Source organism: Cherax quadricarinatus, chromosome 82 (assembly GCF_038502225.1).
Source record: "Cherax quadricarinatus isolate ZL_2023a chromosome 82, ASM3850222v1, whole genome shotgun sequence".
Taxonomy (NCBI): domain Eukaryota; kingdom Metazoa; phylum Arthropoda; class Malacostraca; order Decapoda; family Parastacidae; genus Cherax; species Cherax quadricarinatus.
The window spans coordinates 4,802,675-4,817,764 of NC_091373.1; the positions used below are offsets into that span (position 1 = coordinate 4,802,675).

Below are 15,090 nucleotides of genomic sequence, written 5' to 3' on the forward strand. Positions count from 1 at the left end.
CCTCTCTATGAATAATACACACTGTAAGGTTTATGGTACTGTATTGAGATGTTTCAGTCATCAGGGACATTATCAATATGAATTAGATTGATAAAGTCCCTGGTGGACAAAACATCTCAATAAATACCATAAGCACCATATTGTGTCTTATTAACATACTTATCAATATATTTTACTATTGATTTGCACTATTCTTGTGCTAGAGAGAGCTGGATCCTTCATTCCTGAAATCTTTTCCATATAAATGTAGCTGGATCTGTAATTCACGTAAGCTCATCCCAGGGCTAGATGTAGCTGAATCTGTGACCCACCTGTTATATTGTATCATCTCAATTAGGGCTGTATATTACTCTTAACTGTAAATATTACAGTTTATATGCTAATTTACTTAAAATTAAGCTACTGCCTTTTACTTTGATCCTTTAAAATTAATTTTACTATGTTAATTTTCTTACCTGATTCCTGATGTTAATTTCTGAATGTTCTTGTAAACATACAAATACAGTAAACTCTCAGTTTAACAAATCTTGGTTTATTGGACTTCAGAAATGCAGGACTGTGTGCGCTAGGTCACTTGATTCATAAACAGTGGACAAAGTCTGTTCGTAAATTTTTTTTTTTTATTATTATTACAATAACAGCAAAACAGCCTTGTCTATTTACTACACATGCAATTACTAGCCACTAACTTTCCACTAATAGTCTGATTTAAAGTAGGTTACATAAACCATTAAAAATGTATATTTATCCACATCCGTAAATGAATTAAAATGACTGTAACATGTCTGGCAATATGGCAGCATTAAACAATGTCCAAATTTGCATACGCTTATCTCTTGGTGCGAGAATGTGTCATATACTGTAATACTTCCAGCAGGCATGCGTGAGCGTGTTTGATAGGAGTGAATGGAGACAAATGGTTTTTAATACTTGACGTGCTGTTGGAGTGTGAGCAAAGTAACATTTATGAAGGGATTCAGGGAAACCGGCAGGCCGGACTTGAGTCCTGGAGATGGGAAGTACAGTGCCTGCACTCTGAAGGAGGGGTGTTAATGTTGCAGTTTAAAAACTGTAGTGTAAAGCACCCTTCTGGCAAGACAGTGATGGAGTGAATGATGGTGAAAGTTTTTCTTTTTCGGGCCACCCTGCCTTGGTGGGAATCGGCCGGTGTGATAATAAAAAATAAAATACTGTAATACTATATAAAATTCTTAGTGGTTTGAAAATAGTTTTTTTTTTTTTTTTCAGTTTTACTTTTGATAAAGTTATCAAGGTCATCTTGCTGCCTATATTTCAAAATGTATGAGCATGTGCTCTGCGGGAAACTTGTATGTTGTACATCACAGCATACTGGATAAACTTCAAAATAGCCTTCAAACGTAAGGATAGTAAAATGCTAAAAATAAAAAAAAAAAAAAAAAGTTAGCTTGAATTAACCCAAAATTGGAATATGCAGTGGTAATGTGGCATTTGTATTAAGTAGAAAAAAGTTAATGATACAAAAAAAAGGCATGTTGAAAATGGGTACCAAAGGTTATGAGTAGGAATTATAATGAAAGACAAACACTGACAATGCTATCATCGGTACTTGGGATTAAGAATAAGTATAAAAATAAGCAGATGGGTAATAAAAGGAAGTGAGAAATAGATTAAAATCTAGAAGCCTCAATTGTAAATGAAAAAAATTGCCATAAGAATAGTGGTACAGTATATAAGTTTTCACAAATAATGTAGTAGACTTTTGGAATGTTGATGTGGTAGGTACGGTAGTATATTGGTAAGCAGCAACCATCCAAGGGGTTACTACGATGAAAATAAATGGTATAAAATACCGACACAATGGAAACATAAACACACATGCAGTTTAATGTGGTCCTTTATTGACAACGTTTCGCCCACACACTGGGCTTTTTCAAGTCACAAACAGATCTACCTGGGGTGGAAGGTACGTGCCTTCCACCCCAGGTAGATCTGTTTGTGACTTGAAAAAGCCCACTGTGTGGGCGAAACGTTGTCAATAAAGGACCACATTAAACTGCATGTGTGTTAATGTTTCCAAGGGGTTACTACATTGAGTGTGAGATGGAAGCTTGATAAATGGATGGGAATGTATAGTATATTCTTGTTGAACATTTGAGCTGTGCATGTAGATTAAAGCCAGTATTACATTGATTATTACAGGTGGTGCTTCATTGTGAGAACTAGTTATAAAGTCTTAACATTTTTTTCTTTTTTCAGGGTTTCTGGTGTTAGAAGCTGCTCCTGATAGCCATAAATTTAAGCTGACAATGTTTCAGCCAACTGATCCACCACACTTCTACAGAACTGTTCGCAAAGAGATGAAATTGTTAACAACTTCCCTTCCACCAGGCATCTGGGTTAGAGGTTATGAAGACAGAATGGTAAGTACTTGTTTAATTTTTGAGACTTCCTTTCTTTTTATATTATATTAACCCTTTGAGGGTCCGTGTCGTAGATCTACAGCTTTACGTTGAGGGTTCAAATCGTAGATCTACGTCATGAGCTCAGCTCACTCTGATAACCTGTGAGTGGTAAATTTTAGCCTAGATATGAGAGAATACATCTATGTGGTATGTGTGCACCACATAAAACAAATCCTGCAGCACATAGTGCATAATGAGAGAAAAAACTGAGACTGTAATTTTCGATTAAAACAGCGACTTTGCAGTGTTTTCTCATGTTTTTTTATACTTGCATTTGCAATTTCTTGGTCTCATTTGATAGAATGGAAGATATATTACAGAAATAGAGATGATTTTGATTGATTTTAGTAATGGAAATGGCTTGAAACTGAGCTCAAAGTAGCGGAAATGTTAAATTTTTGCCGATGTTCAAGAGTAAACAAATGACCTCACATGCTGGTGGGTCTAATATACGTTCACAAATGTTTACCTGGAGTTTACCTGGAGAGAGTTCCGGGGGTCAACGCCCCCGCGGCCCGGTCTGTGACCAGGCCTCCTTAGGTCAGTGTCCCAGGATGCGACCCACACCAGTCGACTAACACCCAGGTACCCATTTTACTGATGGGGAACATAGACAACAGGTTGAAAGAAACACGTCCAATGTTTCTACTCTGGCTGGGAATCGAACCCAGGCCCTCGCCGTGTGAAGCGAGAGCGTTAACCACCAGGCCACCAGTGGTGATATTATTTATACAATTATTACAATAGTGCATAACAGTAAATCTTCTGTTGTTTGGTTTGAATAAAAATTCATTATTTGAATAAAAAATCAAAATGGAATTCATTAGTAAAGCCTGAAAACATAACTAATGAACAGAGGAAATGTTATTTTAGTGCCAGGAATGCCTGCATTATTTATTCTGGACCCTATTTTGAAATTGGAGTATTTTGAACTTTGCATTAAATTGGTCAAATTACCAATTTCCGATCACTTTATTTTGTAGTTGAAACAGTTGACTTGGTGAATTCTTGGTCTCAGTCGATAGAGTAAAAGTAATACTAGTGAAATAGCTAAGAATTTGGTTGACTGGAATAATGTAATTGGCCTAAAATGGGAGTCAAAGTTGGCAAAATCGCCAATGCGTAAATATGGCTGACACGCCAGAATTCGCAAGAGCATAATTTCGTCAATTTTCCATCAAATTTCATACCTTTAGTTTTATTACCTTCAGAAAAAAATTCTCTACAATTTCATAAAAAAAATTATTTTTTGAAAATTCTTGGACACTGGTTCACACTTTGAAATTTGGCCTCTGGACCCTGAAAGGGTTAATATACCCTGTACTAATTTTGATGAGAACTTTAATCTTGGTTAATTTATATTCTTTGTTATACTTCTGTATCCATTAACTTGTAATCTTAATTATACTTAAACCCTCAATATAATTGACTAATAAGGAGGGAGTGGGTGACTGGTAGTGGCAATTATGGTGAATAGAGAGGAGATTGTCTTGTAAACTACAGTATATACTGTATCTGCATATATGTTTATTATTTTCTTAATCTTGCATATGATCCTTTATAATAAACACACCATCAACTTATTTTTACATAATATACATGAAAAAAACCTGTCAAAGTGGGATGTTTAAATGTACATGGATGTTGTGTGAATGATAAAAAAGAGATGACTGTAGATGTTATATAACGAATGAGAAGAAGCTGGATGTCCTGGCTTTAAGTGAAACAAAGCTGAAGGGGGTGGGAGAGTTTCAGTGGGGAGAAATAAATGGGATTAGGTCAAGGGTTTTAAATAGAGTTAGAGCTTACGAAGGAGTAGCAATAATGTTGAAGGATAAGTTATGGCAGGAAAAGAGGAATATAAATGTATAAATTCAAGGATTATGTGAAGTAAAATAAGGGTTGGATGTGAAAAGTGGGTTATAGTAAGTGTTTATGCACCTGGAGAAGAAAGAAGTGTAGAGGAGAAAGAGAGATTTTGGGAAATGTTGAGTGAGTGCGTGGGGAAGTTTTGAACCAAGTGAGAGAGTACTTATGGTTGGGGATCTCAATGCTAAAGTGGGTAAAAGTGTTGTGGAGGGAGTAGTAGGTAAATTTGGGGTGCCAGGGGTAAACGAAAATGGGGAGGCTTTAATTGAGTTAAGTGTAGAAAGAGGTTTGGTAATAAGTAATACATATTTTATGAAAAAGAGGATAAATAAGTATACAAGGTATGATATAGCACGTAATGAAAGTAGTTTGTTAGATTATGTATTGGTGAATAAAAGGTTGATGGGTAGGCTTAAAGATGTACATGTTTATAGAAGGGCAACTGATATATCAGATCATTATTTAGTTGTAGCCACAGTTAGAGTAAGAGGTAGGTGGGACAAAAGGAAAATGGCAACAGCAAGTAGGAGAAAGAGGTGAAAGTGTATAAACTAAGGGAGGACGAAGTTAGGGTGAGATATAAGCAACTACAGTGGACCCCCGGTTAACGATATTTTTTCATTCCAGAAGTATGTTCAGGTGCCAGTACTGACCGAATTTGTTCCCATAAGGAATATTGTGAAGTAGATTAGTCCATTTCAGACCCCCAAACATACACGTACAAATGCACTTACATAAATACACTTACATAATTGGTCGCATTTGGAGGTGATCGTTATGCGGGGGTCCACTGTATTGGCAGAAAGGTGGGCTGGTGCAAACATGAGTAGTGGGAGGGGGAGGGGTTGAAGTGGGTTGGAATAGTTTTAAAAATGCAGTATTAGAATGTGGGGCAGAAGATTGTGGCTATAGGAGGGTGGGTGCAGGAGGAAAGAGGAGTGATTGGTGGAATGATGAAGTAAAGGGTGTGATAAAAGAGAAAAAGGTAGCTTATGAGAGGTTTTTACAAAGCAGAAGTGTTATAAGAAGAGCAGAGTATATGAAAAATAAAAGAAAGATGAAGAGAGTGGTGAGAGAGTGCAAAAGGAGAGCAGATGATAGAGTGGGAGAGGCACTGTCAAGAAATTTGGATGAAAATAAGAAAAAAGTTTTAAAGTGAGATAAAAAAATTAAGAAAGCCTAGGGAGCGAATGGATTTGTCAGTTAAAAACAGGGCAGGGGAGTTAGTAGATGGGGAGCTGGAGGTATTGGGTAAATGGTGGGAATATTTTGAGGGACTTTTAAATGTCGATGAAGAAAGGGAGATGGGAATTTCATGCACTGGCAAGGAGGTATAACATCTTTTAGGAGTGAAGAAGAGCAATATGTGAGTGTGGGGGAGATGTGTGAGGTATTACGTAGAATGAAAGGGGGTAAAGCAGCTGGAACTGACGGGATCATGACAGAAATGTTAAAAGCTGTGGGGGATATAGTGTTGGAGTGGTTGGTAATTTTTGTTTAATAAATGAATGAAAGAGGGGAAGGTACCTAGGGATTGGCAGAGAGCATGTATAGTTCCTTTATATAAAGGGAAGGGGGACAAAAGAGATTGTAAAAATTATAGGGGAATAAGTTTACCGAGTATTGAAAGAATGAGAGGCAAGACAGGGAGTAGGATTGCAGATGAGCAAGGAGGTTTTAGAGTGGGTAGGGGATGTGTAGATCAAGTGTTGACATTGAAGAGGGGTTGTTGAGGTGGTTTGGTCATTTAGAGAGAATGGATCAAAGTAGAATGACTTGGAGAGTGTATAAATCTGTAGGGAAAGGAAGGCGGGTTAGGGGTCGTCCTCGAAAAGGTTGGAGGGAGAGGGTAAAGGAGGTTTTGTGGGGGAGGGGCTTGGACTTTCAGCAAGCATTTGTGAGCTTGTTAGGTAGGATTGAATGGAGATGAATGGTTTTTGGGACCTGACGAGCTGTTGGAGTGTGAGCAGGGTAATATTTAGTGAAGGGATTCGGGAAAACCGGTTATTTTTATATAGCTGGACTTGAGTATTGGAAATGGGAAGTACAGTGCCTGCACTTTAAAGGAGGGGTTTGGGATATTGGCAGTTTGGAGGGGTATGTCATATATGTTTATTGTATCTGGGCAACTCTGCAAAGACAGTGCTTATGTGTGAGTGAGGTGAAAGTGTTGAATGATGATGAAAGTATTTTCTTTTTGGGGATTTTCTTTCTTTTTGGGTCACCCTGCCTCGCTGGGAGACGGCCGACTTGTTGAAAAAAAAAAATCTGATTACAGTAAACAGGTGGTATCACAATATGGAAAATAACCACTAAAAAAATAGTGAATTTCCAAGCATTTTCATGATTTCTTACATCAACATTATCAAGTTCCTTGATGATGATGATGATAAGTTCCTTGATAATACGAGAAATCACGAAAGTGCTTGGAAATTCGGTATTTTTTCACAGTGGTTATTTTGCAATTTTTTTTTTTTTAACATTTCGGCCATTTCCCACCGAAGCAGGGTGACCCAAAAAGAAAGAAAACCCCGAAAAGAAAGAAAAAACTTTCATCATTCAATACTTTCACCATCACTCATACATAATCACTGTCTTTGCAGAGGCACTCAGATTTGACAGTTTAGATGTCCCTCCAAATTGCCAATATCCTAAACTCCTCCAAAGTGCAGGCATTGTACTTCCCATTTCCAAGACTCTAGTCCAGCTAACTGGTTTCTCTGAATCCCTTCACAAAATATTACCCTGCTCACACTCCAACAGCTCGTCAGGTCCCAAAAACCATATGTCTCCATTCACTCCTATCTAACACACACTCACGCACACTTGCTGGAAGTCCAAGCCCCTTGCCCACAAAACTTCCTTTCCCCCCTCCCTCCAACCTTTTCAGGGATGACCCCTACCCCGCCTTCCTTCCCCAACAGATTTATACGCCCTCCAAGTCATTCTACTTCGTTCCACTTTCTCTAAATGACCAAATCACCTTAATAGCCCCTCTTCAGCCCTCTGACTAATACTTTTAATAACTCCACACCACCTCCTAATTTCCACACTACGAATTCTCTGTATAATATTTACACTATCATGGTGAATATTTATTTTTAATGTACTGGTCATCTCCCACTGATGGAGGATAACCTAAAAAGAAAAACAAAGTTTTTCTTATGTATATGTATATTTATGTACATGTATATTTCTTTTTACTTAATTCAAAAAGAAAACAATGTTTTTCTTTTTAAATTTAGTAATTTATACAGAAGGGGTTACTAGCTGCTTGTTTCTTGTATTTTAGTCACCTCTTATGACAATCTTTTAAAACTAGAAATGAGCCTCGGTTCATTTTCCCAGGACAAAACGATCTGCCCAGTTCCTCGTTGTAGCACGGGCAAGGCAGCTGTGGCCAGGAACGTGATTAATATAATTTTATTTAAAACCTACTACTGTATATAGCAATAATTTGGTATGAAAGTTTTTTTTTTCTGAGATGAATATGACACATTAGATATTATAATGAAAGTCTATGACAGGTGGAGGAGTTGTAAACCTGCCACCAAATCCTGGAGCAGCTACCAAACTGGACAGGTTGTCCACTCTTTCAATGGAATGTTTCTTAGAATTGCAGAATATTTAATCATATGTCACTGTCACATGTTACTGCTATCGTTTCTGGAGTATTAAGATTTAATGTTTTTGCTGGAAAAATGATTTCATGTGAAAATGTGATTAGATAGATTTTTCATGAGTTTTGGTGGAATGTATTTGTGCCATAAGCAAAGGCCTGTAGAATAAAATACAGAACTTGCTTTAGAACACAACACCCCCCTCCCTCCTCCATTACTGTAACCTAGTTTCTGATAAGGTTTGCTGTTATTTGGAAAATTCAAAGGTTTTGGTAATTCCATATTTAATGTTACATAATATATACAAGACTTTTACTGCATCCAGATTTTTTTTACTTTCATGGTAGGATCTCTACTCTGTTATGATTCGAGGACCAGAGCGAACGCCATATGAAGATGGTCTCTTCTTTTTTGACTTTCAACTATCAGCTGACTACCCCCGTGCACCCCCACTCTGTCATTATGTTACTTATTGTTCTGACAAGCTCAACCCGAACCTCTATGAAGATGGAAAGGTAGGTATGATGAGATTACAAATGTCAGTTTCATCCACTGTATCCATAGTTCACGAACTGCCTTAATATTGCAGCAGTATTATGGAGTCAGACCTTGGCTCCCACATTTTTTTATATGATCCATGCATAAATAGAGTACAGTAAACCCTCTTACAGTACTATAGTTAAGTTACTAAAACTTCCATGCATTTAAAAATTTGCAGGTTTAAGAACTCTCCATCAAAAGTTAATGTAGATGTAAGATTGGTTATGAGGCAGCTAATTATTATTATTATTTAAAACAGTAGTAGGTTGGTAGACAGCAACCACCCAGGGAAGTACTACCGTCCTGCCAGATGACTGTGAAACAAAAACCTGTAACTGTTTTGCATGATGGTAGGATTGCTGGTTTCTTTTTCTGTCTCATAAACACGCTAAGATAACAGGGATATCTTGCTACTCCTACTTACACTTTGGTCACACTTCATAGACACGCACATGCATATATATATATATACATACATCTAGGTTTTTCTCCTTTTTCTAAATAGCTCTTGTTCTTTTTATTGTCCATGGGGAAGTGGAAAAGAATCTTTCCTCCGTAAGCCATGCGTGTCGTATGAGGCGACTAAAATGCCGGGAGCAATGGGCTAGTAACCCCTTCTCCTGTATACAATTACTAAAAAAGAGAAGAAGAAAAACTTTATAAAACTGGGTTGCTTAAATGTGCGTGGATGTAGTGCGGATGACAAGAAACAGATGATTGCTGATGTTATGAATGAAAAGAAGTTGGATGTCCTGGCCCTAAGCGAAACAAAGCTGAAGGGGGTAGGAGAGTTTCAGTGGGGGGAAATAAATGGGATTAAATCTGGAGTATCTGAGAGAGTTAGAGCAAAGGAAGGGGTAGCAGTAATGTTAAATGATCAGTTATGGAAGGAGAAAAGAGAATATGAATGTGTAAATTCAAGAATTATGTGGATTAAAGTAAAGGTTGGATGCGAGAAGTGGGTCATAATAAGCGTGTATGCACCTGGAGAAGAGAGGAATGCAGAGGAGAGAGAGAGATTTTGGGAGAAGTTAAGTGAATGTATAGGAGCCTTTGAACCAAGTGAGAGAGTAATTGTGGTAGGGGACTTGAATGCTAAAGTAGGAGAAACTTTTAGAGAGGGTGTGGTAGGTAAGTTTGGGGTGCCAGGTGTAAATGATAATGGGAGCCCTTTGATTGAACTTTGTATAGAAAGGGGTTTAGTTATAGGTAATACATATTTTAAGAAAAAGAGGATAAATAAGTATACACGATATGATGTAGGGCGAAATGACAGTAGTTTGTTGGATTATGTATTGGTAGATAAAAGACTGTTGAGTAGACTTCAGGATGTACATGTTTATAGAGGGGCCACAGATATATCAGATCACTTTCTAGTTGTAGCTACACTGAGAGTAAAAGGTAGATGGGATACAAGGAGAATAGAAGCATCAGGGAAGAGAGAGGTAAAGGTTTATAAACTAAAAGAGGAGGCAGTTAGGGTAAGATATAAACAGCTATTGGAGGATAGATGGGCTAATGAGAGCATAGGCAATGGGGTCGAAGAGGTATGGGGTAGGTTTAAAAATGTAGTGTTAGAGTGTTCAGCAGAAGTTTGTGGTTACAGGAAAGTGGGTGCAGGAGGGAAGAGGAGCGATTGGTGGAATGATGATGTAAAGAGAGTAGTAAGGGAGAAAAAGTTAGCATATGAGAAGTTTTTACAAAGTAGAAGTGATGCAAGGAGGGAAGAGTATATGGAGAAAAAGAGAGAAGTTAAGAGAGTGGTGAAGCAATGTAAAAAGAGAGCAAATGAGAGAGTGGGTGAGATGTTATCAACAAATTTTGTTGAAAATAAGAAAAAGTTTTGGAGTGAGATTAACAAGTTAAGAAAGCCTAGAGAACAAATGGATTTGTCAGTTAAAAATAGGAGAGGAGAGTTATTAAATGGAGAGTTAGAGGTATTGGGAAGATGGAAGGAATATTTTGAGGAATTGTTAAATGTTGATGAAGATAGGGAAGCTGTGATTTCGTGTATAGGGCAAGGAGGAATAACATCTTGTAGGAGTGAGGAAGAGTCAGTTGTGAGTGTGGGGGAAGTTCGTGAGGCAGTAGGTAAAATGAAAGGGGGTAAGGCAGCCGGGATTGATGGGATAAAGATAGAAATGTTAAAAGCAGGTGGGGATATAGTTTTGGAGTGGTTGGTGCAATTATTTAATAAATGTATGGAAGAGGGTAAGGTACCTAGGGATTGGCAGAGAGCATGCATAGTTCCTTTGTATAAAGGCAAAGGGGATAAAAGAGAGTGCAAAAATTATAGGGGGATAAGTCTGTTGAGTGTACCTGGTAAAGTGTATGGTAGAGTTATAATTGAAAGAATTAAGAGTAAGACGGAGAATAGGATAGCAGATGAACAAGGAGGCTTTAGGAAAGGTAGGGGGTGTGTGGACCAGGTGTTTACAGTGAAACATATAAGTGAACAGTATTTAGATAAGGCTAAAGAGGTCTTTGTGGCATTTATGGATTTGGAAAAGGCGTATGACAGGGTGGATAGGGGGGCAATGTGGCAGATGTTGCAAGTGTATGGTGTAGGAGGTAGGTTACTGAAAGCAGTGAAGAGTTTTTACGAGGATAGTGAGGCTCAAGTTAGAGTATGTAGGAAAGAGGGGAATTTTTTCCCAGTAAAAGTAGGCCTTAGACAAGGATGTGTGATGTCACCGTGGTTGTTTAATATATTTATAGATGGGGTTGTAAGAGAAGTAAATGCGAGGGTCTTGGCAAGAGGCGTGGAGTTAAAAGATAAAGAATCACACACAAAGTGGGAGTTGTCACAGCTGCTCTTTGCTGATGACACTGTGCTCTTGGGAGATTCTGAAGAGAAGTTGCAGAGATTGGTGGATGAATTTGGTAGGGTGTGCAAAAGAAGAAAATTAAAGGTGAATACAGGAAAGAGTAAGGTTATGAGGATAACAAAAAGATTAGGTGATGAAAGATTGAATATCAGATTGGAGGGAGAGAGTATGGAGGAGGTGAACGTATTCAGATATTTGGGAGTGGACGTGTCAGCGGATGGGTCTATGAAAGATGAGGTGAATCATAGAATTGATGAGGGAAAAAGAGTGAGTGGTGCACTTAGGAGTCTGTGGAGACAAAGAACTTTGTCCTTGGAGGCAAAGAGGGGAATGTATGAGAGTATAGTTTTACCAACGCTCTTATATGGGTGTGAAGCGTGGGTGATGAATGTTGCAGCGAGGAGAAGGCTGGAGGCAGTGGAGATGTCATGTCTGAGGGCAATGTGTGGTGTGAATATAATGCAGAGAATTCGTAGTTTGGAAGTTAGGAGGAGGTGCGGGATTACCAAAACTGTTGTCCAGAGGGCTGAGGAAGGGTTGTTGAGGTGGTTCGGACATGTAGAGAGAATGGAGCGAAACAGAATGACTTCAAGAGTGTATCAGTCTGTAGTGGAAGGAAGGCGGGGTAGGGGTCGGCCTAGGAAGGGTTGGAGGGAGGGGGTAAAGGAGGTTTTGTGTGCGAGGGGCTTGGACTTCCAGCAGGCATGCGTGAGCGTGTTTGATAGGAGTGAATGGAGACAAATGGTTTTTAATACTTGACGTGCTGTTGGAGTGTGAGCAAAGTAACATTTATGAAGGGATTCAGGGAAACCGGCAGGCCGGACTTGAGTCCTGGAGATGGGAAGTACAGTGCCTGCACTCTGAAGGAGGGGTGTTAATGTTGCAGTTTAAAAACTGTAGTGTAAAGCACCCTTCTGGCAAGACAGTGATGGAGTGAATGATGGTGAAAGTTTTTCTTTTTCGGGCCACCCTGCCTTGGTGGGAATCGGCCGGTGTGATAATAAAAAAAAAAAAATAAAAAAAAACAGTAAACCCATGGGTCACATGATGCTTCTATTCTTTCTCTACAGGTCTGTGTATCACTCCTTGGTACATGGAGTGGCAAAGGCACAGAGGTATGGACCAGCCAGAGTAATCTTCTTCAAGTCATCATCTCAATACAGGGTTAGTGTGTGTCACTTGAGTCCTAGAGGTGGGAAGTATAGTGCCTGCACTCTAAATGAGGGGTTTGGGATATTTGCAGTTTGGAGGGAGATCTGAACTGTGGTATCTGCACACCTCTGGCAAGACAGTGATAGTGTGAATGATGGTGATGGTGAAAGTGTTACTTTTTCAGGTCACCCTGCCTCGGTAGGAGACGGTCAGTACGTTATTTTTTAACATGCTGATTAAGAACCTTTACATTTACGTGCCTTGATCATTTCCACCATTTATCTACTTATTTAAATTTTATAAAACATCATTGTTCTCGGATGATACATCTCTGCCTCAGTTGTTGAATTTACTGATGTTCCTGCCAGCTTGTGTATTTTATTCAATTCCACCAGTATAATTTTTACAGTGGTACCTTGAGTTTCGAATAGCTTGTAACTCGAACAGTTACATAAGTGTATTTTTGTAAGTGCTTTTGTAAGTGTATTTTTGGGGGTCTGAAACCGACTAATCTAATTTACATTATTCCTTATGGGAACAAATTCATTTGGTATTGGCGCTTGAACAGCCTTCTGGGACAAATTAAGTTTGTAACTCTAGGTACCACTGTATTTGTGCAATATAATACTGTAATTAAATTTTTAAACGCAGAATCTTTAAAATAATAGTGATATAAGATTGTGTCTTTAATATGCTTCTAATTTTTTGTTTTGTTTTATATAGGTTTGATCTTAGTGAGTGAGCCATACTTCAATGAAGCTGGGTATGAGCGTCAGAAAGGTACACAGCAGGGACGGGAGAACTCTCGCATGTACAATGAAATGGTAGTTCTTAAACTAATTCAGGCTATGGCAAAAGTGATCCAGGCACCACCTGATATCTTTAAAAGTGAAATCATTCACCATTTTCATGTAAAAGCTTTTCGGTAAGTCCTGTGCTCCCAGTAATTCACTAAAAAAAGTTAGATTTTACTTTTTGCAGTGCCTACATGTACTGTTGTACTATTTTTAGTTCTTCATAACTTTATTAAGATTATAATCATCTTTTCAGCTTAAAGGATTTGTCTTCTTTATGACAAAGTATTTTGTTTTCAAGTTGCTAATCTGTTTTTCTGGGTTAAAAGCTGTATCTATATTGTTTTACCATCATCTCTTAAGAAAACATTTGAATGTTTTATAAAAAAATTATATTTCAACATAAATTGCAAAGGTTAGTGGATGAGTTTTGGAGGGCGTGTAAAGGTAGAAAGTTGAAAGTGAACATAGATAAGAGTAAGATGATGAGGGTATCAAACAATTTAGATAAAGAAAAATTGGATGTCACATTGGAGAGGGAGAGTATGGAAGAAGTGAATGTTTTCAGATGTTTGGGAGTTGACTTGTCAGCAGATGGGTTTATGAAGGATGAGGTTAGCCATAGAATTGATGAAGGAAAAAAGGTGAGTGGTGTGTTGAGGTATCTGTGGAGACAAAAATTGTTATCTATGGAGGCAAAGAAGGGAATTTACAAAAGTATAGTGGTACCAACACACTTGTATGGGTGTGAAGCTTGAGTTGTAAATGCTGCTGCGAGGAGGCGGCTGGAGGCAGTGGAGATGTCCTGTCTAAGGGCAATGTGTGGTGTAAATATTATGCAGAGAATTCATAGTGTGGAAATTTGGAGGAGGTGTGGAGTTACTAAAAGTATTAGTCAGAGGGCTGTAGAGGGAATGTTCAGGTGGTTTGGTCATTTAGAAAGAATGGAACAAAGTAGAATGACTTGGAGAGTGTATAAATCTGTAGGGGAAGGAAGGTGGGATAGGGGTCGTCCTCGCAAAGGTTGGAGGGAGGGGGTAGAGGAGGTTTTGTGGGCGAGGGGCTTGGACTTCCAGCAAGCATGCGTGAACATGTTAGATAGGAGTGAATGAAGATGAATGGTTTTTGGGACCTGACGAGCTGTTGGAGTGTGAGCAGGGTAATATTTTGTGAACGGATTCAGGGAAACCGGTTAGCCGGACTTGAATCTTGGAAGTGGGAAGTAAAATGCCTGCACTTTAAAGGAGGGTTTGGGATATTGGCAGTTTGGAGGGACTTCTAAACCTTTGCAAAGACAGTGATTATGTATGAGTGATGGTGAAAGTATTGAATAATGATGAAAGTATTTTTTCTTTCTTTTTAGGTCACCCTGCCTTGGTAGGAAATGGACAGTGTGTTTAAAAAAAAAATAGGTACTGTTTTTTGGACATTTTTTATATTTTTATTATTATCACACTGGCCGATTCCCACCAAGGCGGGGTGGCCCCGAAAAAGAAAAACTTCACCATCATTCACTCCATCACTGTCTTGCCAGAAGGGTGCTTTACACTACAGTTTTTAAACTGCAACATTAACACCCCTCCTTCAGAGTGCAGGCACTGTACTTCCCATCTCCAGGACTCAAGTCCGGCCTGCCGGTTTCCCTGAACCCCTTCATAAATGTTACTTTGCTCACACTCCAACAGCACGTCAAGTATTAAAAACCATTTGTCTCCATTCACTCTTATCAAACACGCTCACGCATGCCTGCTGGAAGTCCAAGCCCCTCGCACACAAAACCTCCTTTACCCCCTCCCTTCAACCTTTCCTAGGCCGACCCCGACCCCTACCTCGCCTTCCTTCC

The 15,090-nt window shown here is 38.8% G+C and overlaps 1 protein-coding gene across 7 annotated transcripts in view; it reads left to right on the forward strand.

The window, feature by feature from the left end:
* LOC128702873 ((E3-independent) E2 ubiquitin-conjugating enzyme UBE2O) overlaps positions 1 to 15,090 on the forward strand; it is a 171,543-nt gene that overhangs the window by 145,062 nt on the left and 11,391 nt on the right. For all 7 annotated transcript variants that reach the window (XM_070102546.1, XM_070102549.1, XM_070102548.1 and 4 more), the window contains 4 exons: positions 2,239 to 2,402; positions 8,281 to 8,448; positions 12,372 to 12,465; positions 13,177 to 13,378. In XM_070102546.1, the coding sequence (XP_069958647.1) occupies positions 2,239 to 2,402; positions 8,281 to 8,448; positions 12,372 to 12,465; positions 13,177 to 13,378 (628 nt within the window). The remainder of the gene's footprint in view (positions 1 to 2,238; positions 2,403 to 8,280; positions 8,449 to 12,371; positions 12,466 to 13,176; positions 13,379 to 15,090) is intronic.